At 44.3% G+C, this 25,465-nt stretch overlaps 1 protein-coding gene across 8 annotated transcripts in view; it reads left to right on the forward strand.

Annotated features, from left to right (window-relative positions):
- LOC135106299 (calbindin-32-like) overlaps positions 1–25,465 on the forward strand; it is an 83,762-nt gene that overhangs the window by 39,817 nt on the left and 18,480 nt on the right. For 4 of the 8 annotated variants that reach the window (XM_064015164.1, XM_064015168.1, XM_064015166.1 and 1 more), the window contains exons 2-6: positions 14,374–14,537; positions 17,538–17,623; positions 19,464–19,553; positions 22,897–22,983; positions 25,037–25,093. In XM_064015164.1, the coding sequence (XP_063871234.1) occupies positions 14,375–14,537; positions 17,538–17,623; positions 19,464–19,553; positions 22,897–22,983; positions 25,037–25,093 (483 nt within the window). In that variant the 5' untranslated portion in view covers position 14,374. Of the gene's footprint in view, positions 1–14,373; positions 14,538–17,537; positions 17,624–19,463; positions 19,554–22,896; positions 22,984–25,036; positions 25,094–25,239; positions 25,297–25,465 lie in introns of all 8 variants that reach the window. The other 4 variants (XM_064015163.1, XM_064015167.1, XM_064015165.1 and 1 more) reach the window with 1 other exon arrangement.

Below are 25,465 nucleotides of genomic sequence, written 5' to 3' on the forward strand. Positions count from 1 at the left end.
CGCAGCCAAAGAAGTACATGTATGGCAGTAATAAAAAGGTCATTGCTGCCTAGTTTGCCGTGACGAACATTGTTTTTACGACCTTAATGCTCTGAGTCCCTGTAGCCTGCGAGTTCTTGTCAGCCCGACGGGTTCGACAACTGTGACTTTAATTACCGAGCTGCAGCACAAGAGGACACTCGTAGCCAGTCAGCTGAGGGTAAAAGAATGGCAATGAACGTGTGAGGGGAAGTTATTACCTGCCTAGGGTGCAGATTAATGCTTCACTGATAGCAACCTTGGCAGTGGGAGACAAAATTGGCTGAATCGTGTGGCGCTGAAGAAAAAAAAAGACTGACATGGAACAGCAAGGCAATTATCAGACTTCAGGAGTTAGCGAAATCTGAGAAACTTGGGAAGCCTGGTGTTCCTCCCACTCACCCTCCTTGCCTCCCCTCACCCCGGCAGCCCAAACAGTCCTCTGGTGTGTCTGGGGGGAAATACATGCAATCAGACGCTGCTTCATGTTAAAACCGAGTAGGACAGCAGAAGCAAAAAGAGCAGGAGTCTGAGAAGGCGGTAAAGGAGCTGCCCGAACTGCTTCCTTATTTTACAGTGGACAGTGTTCAGAAATAAAACGGTTTAAGTGAAATGTTTCGGTCAGATTTTTAGAATATAGAGCGATATCTTTCTTTTTAGTTTATTTTTAGATCTGCAGTTAGTGAAGGCGTGCGTCGTGGAGACAGCTGGTGTCCTCCGTTTTCTTCTAATGGCAAAAAAACAGTGAAATTAGTGAAGTTTGTGGATTTATTCTGTTCTGGATGTGCCTTCCTGGTGTCTGGCTCTGACTTGCGAGAACTCTGCTAGATGGCATCCTGCGGGACACAAAAGCGGATAAAGTAGCACATGAAAAGAGAACAGACGATAAATAGCTGAAGAAACAGTAATAAAAGAAAAATGTGACGAAAGCTGACCATAATACTGCTTGTAGTGAAAGCAAATGGATGGTAGTTGAAAAGTAAGAATAGAAAAATGAGTTAAGAAAACAGCGCCAGCAGCCAGAGACGGGAAAACAGATAATTAAGTGAGACATGACCTGTTGGGAGAGATTGCATTTCCTGGGCAGCAAGAGGCGACAGCACGGCATTCTCCTCTAAACAAACAGCTTCACAAGTAACATTCAATGGTGACAGTTTGCACCGAACAGCGAGAGTGACTGAGAGCTGCGTGGTGAGTGGCGGAGGTCACGTTCACCAGGGAGGGACTTGCAACCTTTTTTGAAGTGCATTTCCGCCTGACCTTTTAACCGGCCTTGTCACCTGAGCCTCGCCTCGCCACTCCGCCCCGAGCACAACACTTCCACACTTCCACCCGATTGGGCCAAACGTAAGCAGCTCCCGCCACCCAGACCCAAGCCCTCCAATCCCGCTGGTGACAATACTCCAACCAGCAGTGTGTGTGTGTGTGTGTGTGTGTGTGTGTGTGTGCAACGTTGCCTCTCCTCCAAGTCCCCGGCAGTTCGTTCTCATCTCCAGGCTGGTCAGGTCCGTGCAACACACTTATTCAGGATCACTCGAGGTCCATGGGAGAGTAATGAAATAAAAGAGAAAGCAAGTGAAGCCGAACATCCTGACAGATCAATACAGTAGATGCCTCCCTTTGTGTGTGTGTGTGTGTGTGTGTGTGTGTTTGTTTGTGGAGGGGGAGAAGAGTAAGTCGTATAAGAGAAAAGAAGATAAGGCAATTAAGTGAGGGCATTAACGGAGACTAAGAGAATTAAACCACTGAGGAAAGTTTTCTAATTAGGGGACTGTCAGACCTGCAGACACTCTCACAGAAACAGACTGCTTAACTGAGTGGCAAACAGAAGAGTAAATAGAATGCTAGGAACGAAGGCCACCAATTCAGTACCAGTACACCTCCTCTCTATGCACGCTCAGCAGTAAGCAGAGGCCATAACACTAAAATAGCGACGATTATAAGAACGTACCTCCCCAGCATTTGTGAGGCCAGACTAGCTAAAGAACACTGAGGCCTTTTTATTCATATTCATTAAAAAAAGAATAGAGTAATTATATGTTCTGCTCCAGGTATTCAATTGTAATGAGGAATAAGACATGCGTGATCCATCTGGTTAAAAATAAGGAGAGGACAAAAAAGTAAAAAGATAAAGCTTGATAAAGATATATCAAAAAAGAGATGGAAAGAAACTGGATTCCGAAAACAGTAGCAAATGGCTGGAATAGACACATAAAGCTTTTTAGTTGATACGGAACACTAAGAGAAGATTAGACAATATTCATGGATATTGGTGAGTGATGGACAGTGGCACATACACATTACACTCTCGCGTGCAGGCATACTGACGTCTTGCATTCCTTATATTCATATACCTGAAGCTTATCTATTCAGTGAGCCAAGCATCGCATACATGCCTCTTATTCATCGCTCATATATTCAAGTACTTTACTGAGTAGCAAATTAAGCAGAGTGGCCAGCAGGACCCTCGTGGAGTGAAGGTACAGGCGTATAAGCAACAGTTGGTGCACCAAAGCGGCCCTGCGTGCGTTGAGTGGAGTCTCACACGCAATGCTAGAGAGAGAATGAAAAAGGAGGTGACTTCCTTCCTTGGACAAAAACAAGGTAAATTCTGCTCCAGTTCTGGTTATTTATTAAAAGTTGGTGAAATGCGCCGTGTGCGAGTCACGTCACGCTCTTCTGGCTGCAGGTGTGTCACGCAATCACGGGAACTTGTGAGGCGAAGATAATTCTGCAGGCAGTAAAAATTTACGATTTCATTTAACTCTCGCGAATTCACTAACTCATATCCACCCACCTCAACCCACCGTCTCTCTCTCTCTCTCTCTCTCTCTCTCTCTCTCTCTCTCTCTCTCTCTCTCTCTCTCTCTCTCTCTCTCTCTCTCTCTCTCTCTCTTAGTTTACCTATTGCATTAAATAGATTAACAATTCCCCTCATTGCGATTCAACGACTTTCTCAGTGTATTATCACGTGCATTCTAAATACTGCCTAAGTTTTTTTTTTTTTTTCAGCACATGACATTATGACTTAACTATTAATCTATTCATGAACTTTGGTGCAGCCAGCTTATCTCTCTTTTTTCCACTCTCTCATGCTGAAACTCTTTGCAAAAGGTTACTGCAAGAGAGAAAATGGCTTATGATTCTGTTTCTCATTTTGAATTTAGTTTTTCTCCACCTTGCTGCCACTCAGAATTACTTTCTTATCTGAATTTTATAGAATATTTGCTCTTTCTTCATTCACTTTGATGTCTCGTTTTCTTCTTGATAAAAGCGTGTTGTTCTGGATTTCCCTTCTCTGTGCTTCGTGTATTACTGTTCCTGGGTTTTAATACAGCTATGAAAGTCTACGGTGCCGTGTCATGTTTCACTTACTCCATGTTATGAAGTGAGTTGCCAGAGACTGATCGAGTTGCTTCGTGTGAGAATGTGAAGGAAAGGAACCTGCGTCTACTGGCTGGGGGACGCGGTGGCAATAGAGGAGCAGAGAGGGCAGGAGCCTTTGAACCTTGAGTACCAAGAGAGGCGCTAACTCCATCCATTGCCTTTTGCCAACGTCGTCCCGTCACACATCTCTCCTCCTCTCCCTACTATTACTACTGCTACTCTCCCTCTTGCTCCTCTTCCTCTTCCTTTTCCTGTTCCTTCTTTTCCTCCTCCTCTCTCTCCTCCTCCTCTTCCTCCTCCTCCTACTCTTCATCCTCATCCTCCTGCTCCTCTCTCTCCTTTTCCTTCTCCTCCTCCTCCTCCTCCTCCTCCTCCTCCTCCTCCTCCTCCTCCTCCTCCTCCTCCTCCTTCTTCTCTTCCTCCTCTTCTTCTTCTTCCTCCTCCTCCTCCTCCTCCTCCTCCTCCTCCTCCTCCTCCTCCTCCTCCTCCTCCTCCTCCTTATCATCATCATCATCATCATCATCATCATCATCATCACACCCACATAAGTTCTTATCTTCACTCGCGGTGCAAAGTTTATTCTTGCTACACAAAGGCAAGTGAAACGACAGGAGGGGTGAATATCAGCAGTACCTTACAGAGAGAGATCAAAGTTGCCGGCCAGAAAAGAAGTGGTAATTCAGTTAACTATATTACAAAATCTTTAGAGGAGCATTACCATATTTGACATTCCGCAAGAACCTTTTTTTTTTTTATCAATTACATTTCATTTCGCTTATCGTATCCCAGCGTTCGGTAAAAAAAAAAAGAATGTGGGTTATAAGATTTTGCAGGTACGCGTTGTTAGGGAGAGGAGCTGAAGTGGAAAGGAATCAGTTAGTGAAGTGTAAGGATATTATGTGTAGGAGAGTATTAGGGTTAGCTGGCGTGGGGGAGTTGTGTATGTGTGTATGTGCGTGTGCATAGTGCTGGAAGTGAAGAGAGGGGCGAGTGTAGTGGTGATGGGAAAGGAAAGGATATGATATTCAGTTCGGGAAGGGGAGCGTGGTGTACAGATGGAAAAAGAAAATGGGAAAGGTTTGATGTTCTGCTGGGAAGGGAAAAGATGTTGTCTGCTGCTGGGAGAGGAGATGGGAAGAGAAAGCATATAGTGTTCAGCTCGGGAGGGTGAATGTGGTGTGCTGGCAGGGGAGAAGATGGAAAGGGGGAGTGTGTGGTGTACTGTTAGGAAGACAAGAACATGGAAGAAGGCCCGTGTAGCGTTGGGGAGCGAGGAAGACTTGGGGGAGGGGGTGGACAGGAAGGTAGCATAGGAAGACGGGAAGGGGAGAGAGCGAGCTAAGATATTACTTTCAATATACGTAGGAAACTTTCTGTGGCAAAGTTTTTGGTGTGTGATATTTACAATCTTCATATATATTCAGCCGAGGTTTGGCTCTATCAAGGCCACGCATCGACTTGTGCCGCCTCCCACTGCACGGCGCATCCTGACTCGGGTCCTCTTCGTAATTCCCAAGCGTTGTGGCATTACCGGGAAAAATTAATAAGTCTCCTGTATACTGTGTAATTTAATTTGCAGTGATGATAAAACAGTGATAAAAAAAAGTAAATCAAAGCTAGAAGGAGAATAACTAAGAGCTATACAACTTAAAGCAAGAGAAGACAAAGCTATGACTGGGAGAAAGGAAACGAATACGTGAGCAACACATACGGCCCAAAAAGAAATATAAGAGTATAGCACCCAAACCTTAAACCGAGACGGAAGAAAACGAATAACGAAGATACGATCCAAAACTTGCACTCCACCATCCCATACTTTTCTATACGTGTCGCCGGTATTGGATTTACAACGAACTATATACAGGCTTACGAGTATGACCGGGAAGGGGAGGCAAAAGTACTCCATAAATAAGACGGTGCTAGTTTTTTATTCCAAGGAGGGAGTCGCCTCGCACTGCCTGGTATGGGGTGTGCCGCAGGGCCAGGTGGCGTACTGGTGAAGGAAAAGCAGTGAATAAATGTGGTGTTGAAGTACGAGTGGTTGTCATAGGCTTGTAAATTGTGTTCTCTACGTCGCAAGTGTTAATTTGGAGGGTTCAGCAATGGTGTTTGTGAGTATGCTGTATTTCCCCCGTCCCTCGTGGCTCGCTGAGTGCGTCTGTCAAACGCCGAACAGATCATACATAGAATTAGATAGGGAGGCAAAGGGTCTCCTGGCGTGGCATGGAATAAATAGACAGATTGATGATGATGATGATGATAATGATTAACATTATTATTTTTATTATTATTATTATTATTATTGTTATTATTATTATTATTATTGTTATTATTATTATTATTATTATTATTATTATTATTATTATTATTATTATTATTATTTTATTGTTGTTGTTGCTGCTGTTGTTATTGTTACTGTAGCAACGGCAGACGCAGCAGCAGTAGTAGTGGTGCTAGTAGTAGTAGTCGTAGTATTAGTAGTAGTAGTATTAGTATTAGTAGTAGTAGTAGTAGTAGTAGTAGTAGTAGTAGTAGTAGTAGTAGTAGTAGTAGCAGTAGTAGTAGTAGTAGTAAAGAATGCCAGAGAAAATGTTATTTTCATCAGTATTTTATGATAATGTTACCAACTTTTCCTTACTTCGAGACACACAGAGTTGCCTGGCCCCGCACGGCCCGCGATGGCCGGCACACCAGAGGCCAGGCCGTAAAGACACCACGCTATCGGCCGTCTTGTTGCTGCGCTGACACTGATCGCTGGGCCGCCAGGCTTTCGAGACTCCCTGACATGGCTCGGGATGGAGAAATAATAATAATCTGATATATATATATATATATATATATATATATATATATATATATATATATATATATATATATATATATATATATATATATATATATATATATTATAATAGTGAATACGGTAAGGCAGCAAGAGATGCAACAGTGCAGCGCATCGTGATAAAGTGAAGACAGACAGCTAAACAACAGAAGATGGAAAGATGAAAAGCTTTTCATTTCTCTGTTATACTGGTTGAGCAGAGCGGCCGCTCCCCAACGAATGAGAGATATGCTTGGAGGGATAAGACTCCAGGCAGAGCCAGGATCCCGCAGGGGAGAATGAATTGAAGAAAACGATAAAGAAAAATAAAAAATATTGTGGAAGTTGTTCAGAAAGATTTGAAATGTGAGTTTTCAAATTGTGATAATTGAAAAAAGACAGGCCGAGGATGCAGCGGAGGGAAGGAAACGCTTGAATATTACCCCAAAAAATATAAAAGACTGTGTTCATTGTTTTACATAATTGATTAGTGAGGTTTTTTTTTCTTTTTTTTTTTTACTACAAAAAGAGGAAAATTTGACCAAGCAGTGCGTTGGGCTCGAGTCACAGGTCACGAGGACAAGAGATGATATCCCATCGCTATTGTAACCTTTGGAGGGTCAAGGGCAGAGACAACAGAGATGTTATGTTGGTGAATTTTCAAGAGGTATGACACTCAGAAGCAGGAGGAGAGGAATGATGGAACCGAAAAACTTATTAGATATATTTTTGTGTAGGAGGCAAAGGTCCTGAGAAGACTTGCTTATGAGACGACTGTGACACCACTCTGTGAAGAGAAAAGCTTTCAGCAAGTTGTAGGACAGGTTGTGCTCGACATCGAGGAACATGTACATGAGGAGACGAAAGACTGAGGTATTGTCTGTGGTCTTCCTCTTTATCTTCAATGAAATTTTGTGTGTGTGTGTGTGTGTGTGTGTGTGTGTGTGTGTGTGTGTGTGTGTAAGCGCGGGCTTACAGCTGTCTTTTTGTCAGTTTCTTACAACGTGCACGCATACTTACTCCAATCATCCTTTTCTGCAGGCCACGACGGCGCCTCCGAGAGGCGCCGCGCGTCAGTGGTCGGGACACACCCTGACCTCCCGCAAAAGCCAAGCTGTTGGAGCGCGCAGCATTCACGTGGTGCACCTTTAACGCCACTCGAGCAGCCTCGCTCCGCAGCCTTCCTTGCATGTTGTAATATCGAGAAGTGCCGGGTATAAATTTAGAACGGGCAACCAAGAAGTCAGCGACTGATTTTTTGTTTGGGCACAAAATTAATAGTGACAGGCGCGTCCCGCCCCTGATAGCGGCCTCGCTGAACGCCAGCTGAAGCGCCGCGGCCACCCTCAAGCGTTGCTTTATGCACTCTTGTTTTTGTGAAGGAGAAGGATTTTATGTTGAAGTGCACATGAAAAGTCAAACTCATGCAATAATAATTTTACAAATGTAAGAATGTTCCCGTAAGAGGAAAGATGTTATAAGTATCATCGCCTGAGGATGCAGCGCGGCGTGACGAGTTGTTACTCAGTGGAGGCAGACGCTTCCAAACTGCAAAAGCAGAGTGAAGTGAGGCAGAGAGATTATACTGGCACTCATACAAAATGATACCCTGTCATTCACGCTCATAGTCTGGATACTTGATTGAATCTGAAAACAATTATAGTGGTTCAGTTATAGTGGTTCATGCATACTTTTTCTGTAACAGCGCGTAATGCAGGTTTTCTGTTTGTATGAGCAGGTACCCTAGCTAATGTCAGCACATCCCCGAGGAAAACACCAGTGAGTCAAGCACACCTTCACCACGAGCCTTAAAATTTGCACGACACTGCTGCACCGTTGACACTGCTGCACCGTTGACACTGCTGCACCGTTGACGCTCGCACAGACACCTCCTCTTGGATCTCCTCCAACATCAGACAAATTGCTGTCCCATAAGAATGTTGCACAGTTACAGCAGCAATCCAAAACTATGATCGAGGGCCATGAACCCTAACCACGCTCTGCAAAATAAATATATAAGGTGAAAAATTTGGCATCGGTCACGTGGGAATAACGAAAGATAAAAGGAATAGCCTGCAGCGTCGCTTCTATGAAAAAAAAAAAAAATTATATTTCATTTGGTCGTGTTTTATGTCCATAACTTTTTTCCCAATGGCTTTAGTGAGTCCCGGATTTGTACCAGGTGGGGGGGGAGCGAGTGGAAGGGGGTGGGGCTGTCGTCCGTGCGTTTGTCATGGAGGAACTTACAAAATACTTTCCCAGAACCACAGGCAGGCGTCGGGTCCACAGGTTTCCGCCCAGGCTAGGCTTTGGCACGGGGATGGAGAGTGACTGGCGTCTCGAACACTAGTAAGTGACACGGAATGATTTTGTTTTTGTTTACAGGGAAAGGAAACTGGCTAAGGGATACAAACTTTTTTTTTTTTTTTTTGCAAAGTTTGGCAATTCCTGAAAACAAGAAAACAGAAAAGAAGTTCCAAAAAGGGTTCACTTACTTCTGAAGTCTTTTGATATTCCTCCGCTCGGAAAGTTTCGGACTTGCGAATCTGAGAAAAACAGAGAGGCTGCTCGTAACTTTGCCAATGAAAGAGATGAAGGAGTGAAGATGCTGCTAACTTCTGCAGTGGATAGATGGACGAAATAAAAATGAAAGTAAGAAGTAAATAATGCAGAGGTGTCGTGTCAAGATTGGAAAGGTTGTCATTCACACATTCACCGTGAAAAGAGGACTTAGAATTAGCCAGAGACCAGCTTGACTGCTACAGAATGTGGAAGATGAAATACAGTCAGTGGAAGGAGAGGAGTTGAAGAGATAAACTATGCTATTATATCATCTTTAGCGGTGCTGTCTTATCAGGGGCTCATCGCGTGGCAGGCTCTCATGGACAAGCAAGATTCCTGAATGGCCCCAGGAATAGTAACGGAATAAACGCTGTCCACATTAATGCAGAACACTTCATTTTATGGAAGATGATTTAGCAAAGTTTCCAGATCTAACTGTCAGTGAAAGATAAGCCATTAAACTTGAGTGTTAAAGAACGGATTAATGAAGTGACATTAAAGAAGTAGGGTTGTGTCGAGCTGAGTGGAAGGGCATTGGAGTTCTGAGTCATGGAGGAGTACAAAGATATTTCTGCCTCACTTCGCGTCTTTTAGTGAGTAATGTAATGTTTTGTTTTGTTTGCGACGGTCATCTGATTAATGATGTCAAGAAGTGCACGAGAGTTGTCAGTGTGAGTAAATAGAACAACGAGTGAGATTTGTGGGTAATGAATAGTGAATAAAAAGAGCGATAGAATGGAGACTGCGGGTCCTCGCTAAGGATGTACTGAGGAACACAGTCAGTCAGCGCCGCCAGAGCAACAGGAGACGTACCGGAAAGATAGATACAATGAGAACTGTGACTGGTGGTGGTGGTGGTGGTGGTGGTGGTGGAGACCTCCTCTTGCTCACAGTAAGAGTTCGATTCCTTAGAAAAGTCTACAAAATATCAATTTTTATCACACTATCAAAATCTTTTCGGAACATATGGGACACTAAGGAAAGTTTTACCAAACCCCTGGGGAGAAGATGACTGGCATCAGGTTATAAACTTGACCAAGGATGTGGCCTCAAGGTGATGGGTGAGAGTGGCCGCTCAGACTTCAATGCAGAAGTTTCAGACTGATGGAGACTGTAAAAATTGTAAGTGACAAGTCACCATTTCAATAGAAAAGATTCAGTTCATTGAATCCATTCTTTTTTTTTTTCGGTTCAAGTTTCCGCGTCTCCAGAACTAAGTAACTCATTCAGCATCGCTTCGCTCTCCCCGCTGCACACCTGCCGCCGGCAGCCTCTGCGTCTGTCAAGTGTTCAGGTGATCCAAACCCGTGCAGTAATGGCGTGCTCCTAACTCTTGGCTCAAGAAGTGCGCGATCAAAAGTCGAGGTGCATGAACAGCTTGACGAAGGACAATCCTTGGTGATGTGAATTACAGCTGCAGTGAGAATCGCCTTACCCACCGCCAGTAATGGCCTCGCCTGTCCCGGCTCAGCCTTGCAGCCCATGTAAGAGTAGACACACTCCAGTCAAGCCTGGACGATGCCTTCAGAACGAGTGTGTCACACAGCCAGTGTTTGACCACACACATGAACGGTTCTAGGGAATAGTACTGGCTTGGTGCGCACGTAAACCTGGCAGCAGGACCACGCTGAGGACACAGCGTCCAACGGGGGATTCTGTGGATGATATAGGGCGTGAATCATCATGGCTTGCATTGTTCACGTACTGAAGTAAGAATTACTGTTGATTTCATTAGTAATCATCACTATTATCTTTTTTAGCGAACAGACAATTCATTAACATAGTAGTTCTGACTTAAGCTCGAGAGGATAAATTGGAACAAGCTTGTACGTACACACCAGCATGAAGAGTTCTTCATGTGAGGGGCACTGAGCAGCACCACAGTGCACGCCACGCCGCGTGCTGCAGCCTGGAGTTGGCTAGAGTGCACCAGAGGCCATGTTGCGGTGCTGAAGCAAACAAAGCAGCGCGAGACAAGGTGAGGCAGCGTGACGGGCGTCACCTTGTGGCCGACACAGCACACACTCACTCCCGCGGGACATAATGAAACAAAACCTCTTGTCTCCCGCCGTCACGCTTCGCAGGCAGCCATTGCGCGGAGAGAGAGAGAGAGAGAGAGAGAGAGAGAGAGAGAGAGAGAGAGAGAGAAATAATAAATCGTTATCTTTCCTGCCGCGACGCCTGTGGGAAGAAGCTTAAAGGAAAAGTCTTGGACCAAGGAAGCCCGCAGTCCTGCGTCCCTGGTGGAGTTTTATTTGCTTTTGTATCTTTCCTTTTTTTGTCGGCGGCGGAAGAGGCTTTTGTGGAAGTGTCCGAGAAAAGCGTCTTGAGCCCAGGGGAGGAGAGGCGCCTTTATGTGGAGCGCTCAGATTTGGGAGAGAAGGATGCGGGGAAAGGGGAGGAAGAGATGGAGGAAGAGGTAGTAGTGGTGAAAGTAGACGAAATTATGAAAAGGACCAAAAGTAGAAGAGAGAGAGAGAGAGAGAGAGAGAGAGAGAAAGAGAGAGAGAGAGAGAGAGAGAGAGAGAGAGAGAGAGAGAGAGAGAGAGAGAGAGAGAGAGAGAGAGAGAGAGAGAGAGAGAGTTATTTAATCATTCCGCTATCAGTTAAAAAAGTGAACAAACTTTTCTATTGGTTATCAATGCGGAAGTACAGACCGACGCATCGAGCAAAGAATCTCGGCCCATTGTTATCGAAACGTGTGTATTCATCTCTATAATATTCACGAAGGGCAGCCGATCTTATAACCAAACCGGCATCAATCAAGAGCCATCAGTCCCACTAACTTACTCCCAGGTGATCTTACAACCTTCCCTCACACCAGTCAATTAGATTTTATAACTTCTCTCTCCAGTCTGTCACATTCAACAACATTCACTTCCTTTATTTATTGTTTGCTGCGTTCTCTTTTTCTTTTTCCAAATAATCAAAAATTTAACCCATTGTTCTTTATTCTTATATATTTTCAAAGTATTCTCCGATACTGTCTTCTCCCTTTGGTTATTGGCATCGTAAACTGCAACTAGTATTTAAAGAAAACGTGAATAAAAAAGAGAAAATTGCATAAATGGAGGGGAACTAAAGTCATCATATCTGCCTCACTACTCAGGAATTTTAAGACTTACTAGTTTGTCCGAGGATGCACAGCGCTCCGTTCCTTCCTTCCTTCCTGCTTCCTGTCTACTGTGAGGGCTGCGTGCTTCCCTCGTGTGCCCTGCCTGGCCGAGCACCGTTTGTCTTTCCTCTCTTCGTATCTCTTGTTTGTGTTGATGGTATGAAGTGACAGGTGAAATTGCTTAGGTGTGTATGTGTGTGTGTGTATGTGTGTTGTACAGTGTTTCCACGATCCCCCTTCCTACACACACACACACACATACACACACACACACACACACACGTCGTTTCAGTCTTTCATATTATTATGTTTGCATTTCTGTTTTTGTCCTTACATTCCCACCAGATTAGTATTTAGTTTCCTTGCTCTTTCAAAGGTTCTTGTCGTTTCTCTTATGATGTTTACATTTACATTGCTTTTTTCAACATTGCTGGAGAATTATTGTTTAGTTTCCTCACTTTTTCCACACACCTGCACTTCAGCATTTGTCGCTCACGGTGATATAATTACTATTTTTTTTTTTATGTAACGAGATTCAGGCAACAAAAAAAAAATATATATATATAAATAAAAGGCCCAGTGAAGGTGACGGTTTCCCCAAAAAAGTGAAGTCAAAAGGTTTATCCAAAATTTGATGAGATTTGTTTATTATTCGATCCTTCATATATTTCTGTCCCGCAATACTCTTACTGCTTTACTTCAGCACATCTGTAGCATTGACATTTTCGTTTACAATAATTAACGTCGATTTTTAACCCTTTCTCTGCTATTTGACACATCTTTCCTTTGTCACTATTTGCTCTGGGACGTTTGTTCTTGTTCTACAACCACTTCCAAACATTACACGGACTAGAAATTGCAAAATCTATTCTTTTCCATAATCCCTCCTTTCTTTTTCTTTTTTTTTTTTTTGTACGTGCCTACAAAGATTTCATACGTATTTCATAGTGAATCGCAGTGAAAGAGGTTTGATACAGTTATCACTATTTTTTAATTACTCCGTTCTGGATGTGCTTCTTCTCATTACTCTTGCGTCTTTACCTCTGTCGCGCCAAGCTCCTGATGCAAACACGCTCCTTCCACCAAGACGCCCCTGACCGCCCTCCCCGCGCCGAGGTTTTATTTATTCAGGCACGCACGGAGGCGGCGCAAGACCCGATATATATGTATGAGTGGAAGGAGACCCGCCGGCGCTGCTCCGTATAGAAAAGGTGCAGTTCTTCAAAGGAGAGGCCATCTCGTATTCTGGGAAATGTCAAAATATTAATAATTCTGAATAGTTTTAAAAGTAAGGAATAAATATGATACATTCACTGCTCGTATATATTCAGCTTACGTTCTGTTATCGCGTAGTGTTTATTAGCAAGATAGCAAGCATCATTAGACCTTCACGCGTGCCACTCACCACGATAAGGCGAGACCAGATTTGCTCCTGCGTTGATGACTTCCTCACGTCTGCCCCTTCATCCTCCCCTCACCTACCCTCATCTACCCCTTCCCTGCCCCCTCATCCTCCCCATACCTGCCTTTCTCATCATCCATTCTTTCTACCCATTCTTGTCTTCAGCGTCATCCTTACGCCTCCCCAACCATCCTTCTAACAGTAGTGCCGCTCACCATCCCCCTTCTTCCTTCCTACCCTATCCTCATGCTTGCCTTCCTTATCATCATCACTCCTGTCCATCTTAACCTCAAAACGCCTACCTCCTTCACCCTCACCCACCTCACGTCTGCCTCCATCACTCCCCCTGACACTCTATCATCCTCCCTGGGAAAATCAATATAATGACATAAATTATACTTGGTTTGCGACACTTGAGAGACTGACTCATAATATCACCAGGTAAAAAATCTGGCCATAACTAATGAGGTTTGAGCATGGAGGTGGTGTTAGTGGTGAGTTATGCACATTCACCACCACCACCACCACCATCACCACCGTGCATTGTTCCCCCGTCATTCTCCCTTCCTTGAATTCATCGTCGGAATATTACAGCGATGAGTCAGCTCTGGCCTGCCCATCGCCACCACCTCAGTGAATGGTCTTTTTTTCCACGGCTTTGTGGAGAGAAGTCGTTTTGTTTTATTTTACTTTTTTTTTTTTTTCCGTAGCGTTGACGTCATCCGTTTTGTTGTTCTCGCCACGCACACAGAGATCAGTTCAAATATACAGGGAGGGACTGCCCGCCGAGCCTGTTGTTCGTGATCCTACCTGTCCGTTATCTTTACTGTGCCCCTTTCTCTCTCTCTCTCTCTCTCTCTCTCTCTCTAACCTGGTAAAGTCTCTCGAAACTTATATAACTTTGTCCGTGTCTTCTTAAACAATCCATCGACCCACAGAGGTAACCTGCAAGCCGCCTCGTGTCTCCAAACTGATGTCACCTGTACTAGTTTCTGTTATCATCTGCTTCCCTACAATTTCTCCATTCTTGAACACAATTTCTAACAGCCTCCCCTCCTCTCCCCACAGTATGGCAGTTGGTCCTGACGGTTTGACAGACTACGAAAGGAAGATGAATTCCCAGCAGAAGTGCAACAACTTCATGCGCCAGTTCCGTGACGATGAGTCGCGGGAACTGAAGAAGCTCACCGCCAACCAGTTCATGGAGGTGTGGAGCCACTACGATGCTGACGGTAAGTGTGTGGCGTGTGGAGAGAGAGAGAGAGAGAGAGAGAGAGAGAGAGAGAGAGAGAGAGAGAGAGAGAGAGAGAGAGAGAGAGAGAGAGAAGAGAAGGGAATACATGAGAAGAACGAATACAAGAGATCTATTTGTATTTGTTATCTGTTTTCTCCTATTAGTGCACTACAGGATAGAAACAGAACAAGAGAGAGAGAGAGAGAGAGAAAGAGAGAGAGAGAGAGAGAGAAAGAGAGAGAGAGAGAGAGAGAGAGAGAGAGAGAGAGAGAGAGAGAGAGAGAGAGAGAGAGAGAGAGAGAAATTTTATTATCTCAGCACTAAATGTTTCAGTTTATTATTTTCTTTAATGGATGGAAATCAAACACTTCACTTTGCTCCGCTGGAAAGGTTCGCTGCTCTGTTAAAAGCTGCTTACCTTTTCCGTCCTCTTTTTGTGATATTTCCCTCGTGTTTTCTGGTATTTTAGCTTTGTGTTTTCTTTTTATTCCTTGTTAACTCTGCTGATGTAAGTGTTCCCTCGTGTGCCCTCCTTACCCTGTCACCCGCGCTGCCCACGTCACGTCCATACCAGCAGTAGGGGTCTCGTGTGTTATTCAGCTCACCACAACCGGGCCACTGCTTCCCTTGTCGCTCATTCCCCTTCACGAGTTAGCCGACGAACGCATAGCTGGGAGGAAGTGCTGTCATGACACCACACAATCTGAAATGACCGGGTCGTAACTATGAAGGTAGAGGACACAGTGACGAGGTGCGATTGAACATACATACACTTCCTTTGATACCCACTGCATGTGACAAGAGCCTGACTGACGACCTGAATCCAGTTTTGTGCCCGTCCTGCTAAGTGGGTACAACGTCAACCATGAGGGGACTTGCTACGCCTCCGAACACCACGCCAGTTGTCTCAGTACTCCTCCCTCGCCCTTCATCAGTCCGCGCTCCACCTCCTCACCAGTGTACTCCCACTCAGGATGAAAATATATGAAAAAGGTGTGCCAGAAGAAGCAAACGTAAGGAGGCTAAAAATATCCCGTTTCTCAAAATAACTGCAGGGAACATAATACCTCGACAGGGAACAAGAAGTACGAGTAAACATCTGTGAGAGTCCCGGAAGCTTGTGTGACGGAAAGGCGCCAGCAGACCGGGGTTGGGGGCGGGAGGGACGGTGCAGGTGGAGGGCAGACAGGTACTGGGGGCTAACAGACAGGAGGCAGCGGTGCGGAGGGCAAGGTCCCGTCGGTTGGCGAGGCTGCGCACCTTTAAGGTCTTAATATAAATTATAACTTAGTGTCAGCTTTATGTTTCAGATTCCTGTCAGCCTTTGTTTATTCGTGGGACAGCCGGTGCAGGGTGCAGGGTGCGGGGCAAAGTGTGGTGGCCGCAGGGTGCAGGGCGCAGGAGGTAGAGTGGTGCAGGGTGCAGTATACAGGGAGCGAGGTGCAGGGTACAGACTGAGGCACTAACTAACATAACTAACGGGGACTCTCCTGTAGACTCACGCCACAGTGCGCCCCTCTTACGCCTGTATTCTCTCCACGCCTCCTCACCTGAAGGATTTTAACTACCTTCCACTATTAAATGCGGTGCAGCCTTTGTTTGGGGCCACATGTGCGAATATTTGCTGGAGATACGAGGCGTATTGGGAGCTGGCAGCCAGAGTGCTGTGACAGACAGAGACATAGACAGACAGGCAGATAGACGCATGGATAATTAGACAATTGAAATTTTAATTTCCACCAAGTAATTGGAAATCTGTGTGTGCTGAAGGACGGATCGCTTCAGTGACGGCATTTGTGCTTTTAATTGATATTAGCATTAGGAGAATAAAACAATTTCCTCTCTCTCTCTCTCTCTCTCTCTCTCTCTCTCTCTCTCTCTCTCTCTCTCTCTCTCTCTCTCTCTCTCTCTCTCTCTCTCTCTCTCTCTCTCTCTCTCTCTCTCTCTCTCTCTCTCTCTCTCTCTCTCTCTCTCTCTCTATATATATATATATATATATATATATATATATATATATATATATATATATATATATATATATATCTGTCTGTCAGTCTATCTACCTCTCTCAGTGTAAGTATCAGGTGCACTCAACCACAGTCCATCTGCTCTGTGTTCAGTGCTGTGGTATCTCAGCAGAGTGGCTGCAGTCATCCTCAAGCTTCCGTTGACCTGAGTGTTGGTGGTGTGGGGTGTGTGCTGGCCCCAGGCTGGCCACGGCGGGTAGTTAGGGAGCTGAGCTTGTCCTGTCAAAGTTTGGCCTATTCTGCGGGACACTGCATCTAAAGTGGGTGTCCTGTCAAGGCTGGTGTGTGGCGTGCAACGCTGGAGATGGTGAGCAAATCCCTGGATACAGATAAGAGGAAACGACATAGTGGGAGCCGTGTAAGTTGAGCACCTCTGCCACCATTGCTCGCGCTGCTGACAACACTCCGCGACGACTTGGATCGTGCTAGAGGAACTCAACACAGGCAATATCAGCTGCCTGCATGTAGACAAATTCTGCCTGGAGGCCTGCACCGCCCCCGCCATCTCTCCTCTCCGGGCCAGACACAACTCTATTTGCATATAGAAAGAATCGCTTCGTCTCTTTCTTGTGCGTCTATTGGCAGTTAATGTTATTGCCGCACGTCTTTTTCTTCTCAGCGTCTAAGACAACAGTCTCTCGCCCACAAGAGAAAGTGGCAAGGGCCGCACGACTGGACGGGAAGGACGCGCTCAGCATGATGCCTTCTTCAGATGTGCTTTGTCAATAACATGGACAATATTTAAAATGGCCGTTCTTTCCTTTCTAAGTATTTTCCAGGGAGTTTAGTATGCTGAGGATTAATATATTCAGTTTTGATCACTTTTTTTTTTCTTCTTTTTTCTTTCTTTCGTTCTTTCTTTTAGGAATATACGTGCCCGATGTGCGTCAGGCCCGAGCTGGTTTACCCAGAAAGTGCCTGGTTGGCAGACGCTTAACCCTGTGTATACTATTACATGATTCTATTTCCAGGCAACGGCTACATCGAGGGCTCCGAGTTGGACGGGTTCCTCAAGGAGTTCGTTTCTTCTGTGAATACTAACGACTCCGGATCAGAGGTGAGTCGACAGAAAGGGGAGGGGGAGGGGTCTGGGAGGCCTTTTCCCGGCAAGGCAGAGTGGCTGCTTTTGAGTGATAAGCCGCGATGAAGGAGGAAGGTGAGGGAGCTGTTGTGAAGGTGACATGAGGGCTAATGGGTGTCTGAGGGAGCAGCAGGCTGGCAGGGAGGGGGAGGCAGTGCATGGTGATGAAACGATGGAGGGAAGGAGGCAGGGAGGCGAGTGGATACGAGAAGTGTGGGAAGAGCTAGGCTTCAAGATAGACTCCTGGTGAACTTTGCCTGTAAAAGGTGACTTTGTGGCGAGAGTTGATGGCACAGGCTGCTGATCGCCACACTCCCACACTCCTGCACCTGGTTCTTCTCCCACACATACGAGTACATTTATCTACCCTTTCATCTTACCTTTCTGTCCTGACCTCATTCACTGCACTGAGATCCCTTCCCTCCTCCTCCTCTTCCTCCTCCTCCAACACACCTCAACCCAACGGATCTCTTTCACAGACACTTTTTGAATTCTATCAGCACTTTGGTTTCTCAGATCCTGATATCTTCATGTCCTGACCCGTTGCGCATCCTTTGTGTTACTCGGTTAATTTGCATCTCGGTGGCTGAAGAGGAAGAAGAAGAAGAGGAGAAAGTATCAGAGGGAATGAGATCGAGGCGAGGGCAAGATGCTGGATTATGTCAGGTTTCTTAGGCTAAACGGGAGAGGCGGTAAGACAAAGCGGAAGGCGAGGATGTGAAGCTTTGGAGGGTAATGCTTATGTATGCTAGGAGAGGGAAGAGGAGTGGGGAAGGAAGGAATAAAGGAGGAATTACGTGAAATGAAAGAGAACATCTGGAGGGATGGGAGCAGGAGAGGGAATATGGCTAACTAGGTAGAAGAAAACGGGGAAAAGAAGAGAAAGAAGAGAAAGGAAGGGTGAGAAAATGCAATAAAGAAAAAATATTGCACAGAGGAATGAGAAAGAGGAGGAAATGGAATATGACTAACGAGGTATGAAGAAAAAAGGAAGAGGAGGAGGAAGGGACAAATTAGGTAAAGGAAAAATTATAACTAGACAAAGGAAGAGGGAAGTGAATTAGACAAAAGAAAAGGAGGATAAATACTTGGAAGACAGGGAAGGAAGAATGGAAGGGAAAAATGAAGTGGGGGAAAAGAAAAAGAGGGAAAGAAGGAAAGAGAGCCAAGCAAACTGATAAATAAAGCAACAAGAACAACAAGAAACAGAGAGAGAGAGAGAGAGAGAGAGAGAGAGAGAGAGAGAGAGAGAGAGAGAGAGAGAGAGAGAGAGAGAGAGAGAGAGAGAATTGACTTCCGACCCTTCCTCTTACATTATGCAGTAGTCCATCTATAGTTTAGGTGCTTGCAAGATTTATGTCTACATTTATTTCCATATTGCATGCGTGGGTCGATGATATACAACACACACACACACACACACACACACACACACACACACACACACACACACACACACACTTGAGAACATAAGAGAAGCTGCAAGAGGCCATCAGGTCTACACGTGGCAGTCCCTGTATGAAACCTAGCTACCTGTTTCCACGTAGCATCCTCATCTATAAGTTTATCTAATATTTTACATCTTCCTAACAACTCAGCACTAACAACCTGATTACTAAGTCTGTCCCACTCATCTACCACTCTATTTGAGAACCAATTCCGTTCTATCTCCTTTTTAAACTCTCTCTCAAGCTTGAACTCATTGCTTCCTTTCCTATCTTGATTATTAACCTTGAGAATTTTACCTTTGTCACCCTTGTTATTCCCCTTATACCACACACACACACGTGGCTGATGGCTGTGTCTCTCCCCCCAGTCTGTGTCGGATACCATGCTGGCGGAGCTCAAGGAGTGCTTCATGGAGGCGTACGATGACAACCAGGACGGCAAGATTGAGATACGAGAGGTGAGTGTTCAACGTGGTGGTGACGGTGGTGGTGGTAGGAGGAGGAGAAGGAAGAAGAGGAGGAGGAGGAGGAATAATAAGGGATACTGTAATTGTAGTAGTAGTAGAAGTAGTAGTAGTGATGGTGGTGCTGGTGGTAATGATAGTAGTAGTAGTAGTAGTAGTAGTAGTAGTAGTAGTAGTAGTAGTAGTAGTAGTAGTACTGATAATGGTAGTAGTGGTAGTAAGATTAGTAGTAGTAGTAGTAGTAGTAGTAGTAGTAGTAGCTATTGTTGTTGTTATACACATAATGGTTGCGATAATAACCACAACATCAAAAATAATAATAATCACAGCAACAACAACAATAGCAGCAATACATGATGAAGCTAACAATACTGCCACCAATACAAGCGTGGTTCTGATTCCTAACTATTGTTGTTCGAGGCAGGTGTTGATAATGTTATTGTAATTGTTGCCATTGTGTTGAGGCGAGCCACCTTCTCTGCCTTGTATAGAGAGAGAGAGAGAGAGAGAGAGAGAGAGAGAGAGAGAGAGAGCAATAATACCTCGGTGTTTTCGTTTTCTGTCGACTTACGGTTGTGTTTTCTTTGTGCTCTCGTCCTTTGGGAGAGAGAGAGAGAGAGAGAGAGAGAGAGAGAGAGAGAGAGAGAGAGAGAGAGAGAGAGAGAGAGAGAGAGAGAGAGAGAACAGGAAACCGAAGCTCTATATCAATTTCCTGGACGTGCAGTGACAAAAGGATAGCGAGACAGTGAAAAGCGGAAGGAATAATACGAGCAGTGAAAAATAAAAGAATTGGACGTGTAGTGAAAAAAAAAATGTATAGGAATTGCATTGAAATAAATAAAGAACAGGATATGCATTAAAAAAAAAAAAAACAGTGCAGTGAAAACTAAATAAATAAATAAATGAAGCGTGCAATGAGTGAAAAATCAAACAAAACATCCAGTGAATAAAAAGCATATATACCACAGTAAATAACCTAAAAAATATATATAAGAAGTACCGTGGTCTTGATATAAAGCAGCTCACCACCTCACATATGAATTTCTTTGCCAATTATAGACATTAAAATTATGTGTACTTGGTGACCACTTTCCTGGGGTGACTGTGCGGCGCGAGACAAGCAGTGAGCGTAGCGGGGGAAGGGAGGCATTGGGAGTCGCGCAGGTATCGATGCTTTGCCTTCACCGCGCCGCTCCTCAGGTAGACAGTATGAGGGGAAGCTGAGTGACTGACTGGTATTTGACTTTTTTTTCTTTTATGGAAACGTGAAAAGAGAAGACTAAGTAGGTGGTTTTAACGATACATTATAGTTTTTCATTGGTGTTTTAAGGCGCATTCATAAAAGAGTTCGTATTGTTTTTATTTTTGCTGTAAAAGAGAAAGCTGAATGATTGATTGCTATTTAACACTTTTATTGCTCTTCTTTCCTCCATCTATTTACCGCTGAGACTATTTATACAAACGTGAAAATAGAAGACAGACTGGCTGATGCTTTTAACAATACAATACGAGTATAGTTAATTCATTGGCATTTTTAGACACATTCATGAAAGTAATTAACTCTTTAAATGCAACAGTTTTTTCTATCGAGCTTAATGAAGTCATCAGATGCCAATGCAGGATGTAATTACGAAAGACTCCGCTGAGAGTAAGAGGAGCGGTGAAGTAGCTCGGACCTTTCAATGTCTGTGATTTATTTTCGCTTGGTAAAATCGCCTACGGATAAAGTAAGGTAGCAAGCAGCAAGTGTCATCCTTTCATCAGCACTCAATGGCTATTAACACTACAGCCGATTGGGAGGAATAAGGACATAAACTGGGACGTTCGAAATCCTTGTAAAAAAAAAAATACGAGATTCACCGGATAACAATTTCACACAAATGACTCGATGTACTGTGAAAAAAATATCCAGTTCATATAAGTGTCATCAAACCACCTAATAAAATAATAGGAGCACTTTTAGTCGTCATCATCAAGCAAAAAGCAAGAAATATGACAAAACCAGTTAAATTCCGGTATACCACTTAAAGAAAAGGTTCATCATGTATTTTCTTGAGGACATGACTTCATTAGACGTTCATGTAAGCTCACGTAAACAAAAGCTAAACATTAAGAAGACCAGCCTCACTACGTACATTCATCAAAGGACACGTGCAGAGAAATGTAAAGTAAATCTTATCCTGTCTTGTAATCAATGAATAAAAAACAAAGAAACAGGGAAATAACAGAGGTATGAATGAGAGAGAGAGAGAGAGAGAGAGAGAGAGAGAGAGAGAGAGAGAGAGAGAGAGAGAGAGAGAGAGAGAGAGAGAGAGACTGATATTTGGCTATGTAGTTTTTTAGATTTTCAGAATTTTAAGAAAAGTTATGAAATTCTTCTTACTATCTTCATCTTTTCCTCTAACCTCTATTCTCTCTCTCTCTCTCTCATCCTGCACCTTTTCCTCCCTCCAGTCTTTCCACTCTCGTACCTTTTCAATTTCACCTTCATCTGTATATCTCCATCACTTCGGAAAAGAAAAAAACTTCCTCTTTTTTACCTTTTTCTTTATCCAGTCCATTCCAGCGTCTCGGTGTTTTAACATTCACACAAAACAGCATTGAAAGAGACTGGTTCAGGTTTAGCGAGCAAAAGAGAGTGAAAGAGAGAATCAAGAAAGAGAATCAAGAGAGGGAATCAAAGACAAATACCTTTATACAGCTTCCCCTTCACGGGTTAGAGGGCGGGGCAGGAGTGGAGAAGGAAGGATGAAGAGGGAGGTAGAGTGAGCAGGGACGTCCCTCTCCTCTCTCTTCGATTTATTAACTGCATTATTTGTTCTGCCCGTGAGTGGTGGTCCTTTCGATTGGCCTGACCCCCCCCCCGTGTGTGTGTGTGTGTGTGTGTATGTGTGTCTGTCTGTCTGTCTGTGTGTTGGGAGAACAAAGGAGGGCACCGTGAATTTCAAAAATGCATATCACAATCCCGGGGTCAAGAGAGAGAGAGAGAGAGAGAGAGAGAGAGAGAGAGAGAGAGAGAGAGAGAGAGAGAGAGAGAGAGAGAGAGAGAGAGAGAGTGTTCGTGCATGCTACTGTGAATCTAAAGAATAAAAGACACTTGCTCATCTCTCTCTCTCTCTCTCTCTCTCTCTCTCTCTCTCTCTCTCTCTCTCTCTCTCTCTCTCTCTCTCTCTCTCTCTCTCTATTTAGTTATATCTATATTTATCTATCTATTTATCTATCACTGTCTTTGTCTCTCGTAATGGCCAACAACAGACGTATTGATACCTGCCCCTCCTTTGTGTTTCTTTATGTTCCCTCACCACCACAATGATTAACACCCTTGCCTTGTTCACAGCTAGCGCAACTGCTACCCATGGAGGAGAACTTCTTGCTACTCTTCCGTTTTGACAACCCCCTGGACTCTTCCGTTGAATTCATGAAGGTAAGGTACAGGGAAGATGGGAAGGAAGGCAAACACCACATTGGCTTGGCGGAAAAGATGCAGGCAAGGAAGGGCGGGATGAAGTGAAAGGAAAGAAAGAAACAGAAAGGCAGTTGCAGTGGAAAGATTCAGGCAAGGAGGAAAGAGATGGATAAAACAGAATAAGAGGGTTGGAAGGAAGGAGAAAGGGAAATAAGAACGGAAGAGGGTAGGCAAAGAAAGGGAAGAATGGATAGGAGGATAGAATAGGAAGGGTGGGAAGAAGAATTGAGGGAAACAGGAAGGGAAGATTGTAGGCAAAGGAAAAGAGAGGATAAATAGGAGAATAGAATAAGAGGTATGGAAAGAAGGAAAGATACGAGGAAAAAGAGAAAGGAGCGAAAAGGTGAGGGATATAAGAAAAGAGAAGAAAGAAAGAAAGAAAGAAGAATCAAGAAGCCGATAGAAGGGAAGAAGGAAAGAGACAGACAGAAAGAAAGGCAGGAAAGAAAAGAATAAAAGATGGATGGAAGAACACAAGAAGAGAAAGGTAGGAAGGATTAGATGGATGAACGAAAAAAAAAAAAAAGATAGATGGGAAGGAAGAAAAGAGAGAGAAAGTTGAAAAATGAGGACAAGTTAGTAAGAATAATGATGGTATACAAGAAGTGATGAAGAGAAAATTGGAAATGCACGTGGAGGGAAAAAGTGGAGAAGAAGGTGGAAGGTGGAAGACGAGAGAATAGAGGAAGAAGGAAAGGAAGGTTGTGTCAGTAGGGGAGAAGGTGGGGAAGAATAGAAACGAGAGAGAAAAACATGGAGAGTGTGAGCAGAGGAGGAAGATGGACGGGAGGGCGAGATAAGAAGGAGAGGCAGTGAAGGACAAAGGAGGAGGAAGGAGATATCACACTGGGGAAGAGGAGAAGGAAATAGGAGTAGGAAAGGAAGAAGAATAGAGGTGATTGGCAGGGGACGAGGGGAAGGAAGGAAGGGGAATAGAGGCGCAGAATAACAAAAGCAATAAGGGAGGATATAAGGAAAGGATAAGAGGATTACCACGAGGGTGAAGAGACGGAGGAACACGAACAGGCGCACGCACAGACGAATGACAGACCAAGACCAAGGACGCGCTCACACACACACACACACACACACACACACACACACACACACACACATACACAATAGGATCACACACAGCCAACTGGTGTAATAATAATAATAATAATAATAATAATAATAATAATAATAATAATAATGATAATAATAACGCACATTCAGATGAGAAACCATTGGGAAAACTAATAAACGAAAATACATACATAGCACACGCATACATATATTCATTCATACATGATACATAGCCAACAGAGACAAAGAATGAAAAAAAATGAAACTCCAGCAAAAAAGAAAAAAAAAAACTGAAAGGCGAGCAAATGAAAACATACATACACACACAAATACAATTCTACAAACAGTAAAAATAAAATACGAAACTTTTTCTCCCTTTATATATTTTTTGCATACCTGACACGGACGGATAAACAGACAGAAAGACAGACGGACGGACAGATAGATACTCTCCGTCACTCCTGAATGTTCGGCCCTTGTCCCCACTAACACCGCGAGCTTCCTTCTCTTTCAGGCGGTCCATCTGTGGCGTCGCGGCAGCTCTGCCCTCCCGAGGCATCATCACACCTTGACACTACACACCCTTCGCAGGACTTCTGTCTCTGTATACCTCTGTACCCTTCCTGCTGCTGCTGCTGCTGCTGCTGCTACAACTACTACTACTACTACTACTACTACTACTACTACTACTACTACTACTACTACTACTACTACTACTACTACTTCACCCACCATTACTGCTACTGCTACTTATACCATTACTACTGCTGCTAATACACACACACACACACACACACACACACACACACACACACACACACACACACACACACACACACACACACACACACACACACACACACACACCTGCTGCTCTTCCCTCTAGCTGGCCAGTACCTCCATAGCCCACAGCAGTTGCTTCACCACACTGTCTTTTTTTCAGATCTGGAAACAATATGATGCTGACCATAATGGTTTTATTGACATTAACGAGCTGAAGGTAAGATGGCGTCTCTCTAGAGGGACTTGTATCTCTCTCATTATTTCCTCCCTCTCTTCTTCTCTTCCTGGTTTCCTTTTCTCTCTCTGTAGTGTAAGCCCCCTTCTGTTCCCTCCCATCATCGTGCTTCCGTCTCGTTTTTGCAGATATGGAAAGCTTACGACAAAGACAACAGTGGTTACATAGAGGCAGACGAGCTGAAGGTATAGTGCAGGAAGGTGACAGCTGGTCGCTGGTCCGCGCTCGCTCTATACTACCTCTCCATCTCTGTTCTGTAGGACGCCAGACCCTTCTTAGTAGTGTTTTTTCTTGTCACTATCTAGCTGTTCCTCCTCCTCCCCTTCCTCAGTAACTAAATGATAGATAACTAAC

Source organism: Scylla paramamosain, chromosome 13, assembly GCF_035594125.1.
Source record: "Scylla paramamosain isolate STU-SP2022 chromosome 13, ASM3559412v1, whole genome shotgun sequence".
Lineage (NCBI taxonomy): Eukaryota > Metazoa > Arthropoda > Malacostraca > Decapoda > Portunidae > Scylla > Scylla paramamosain.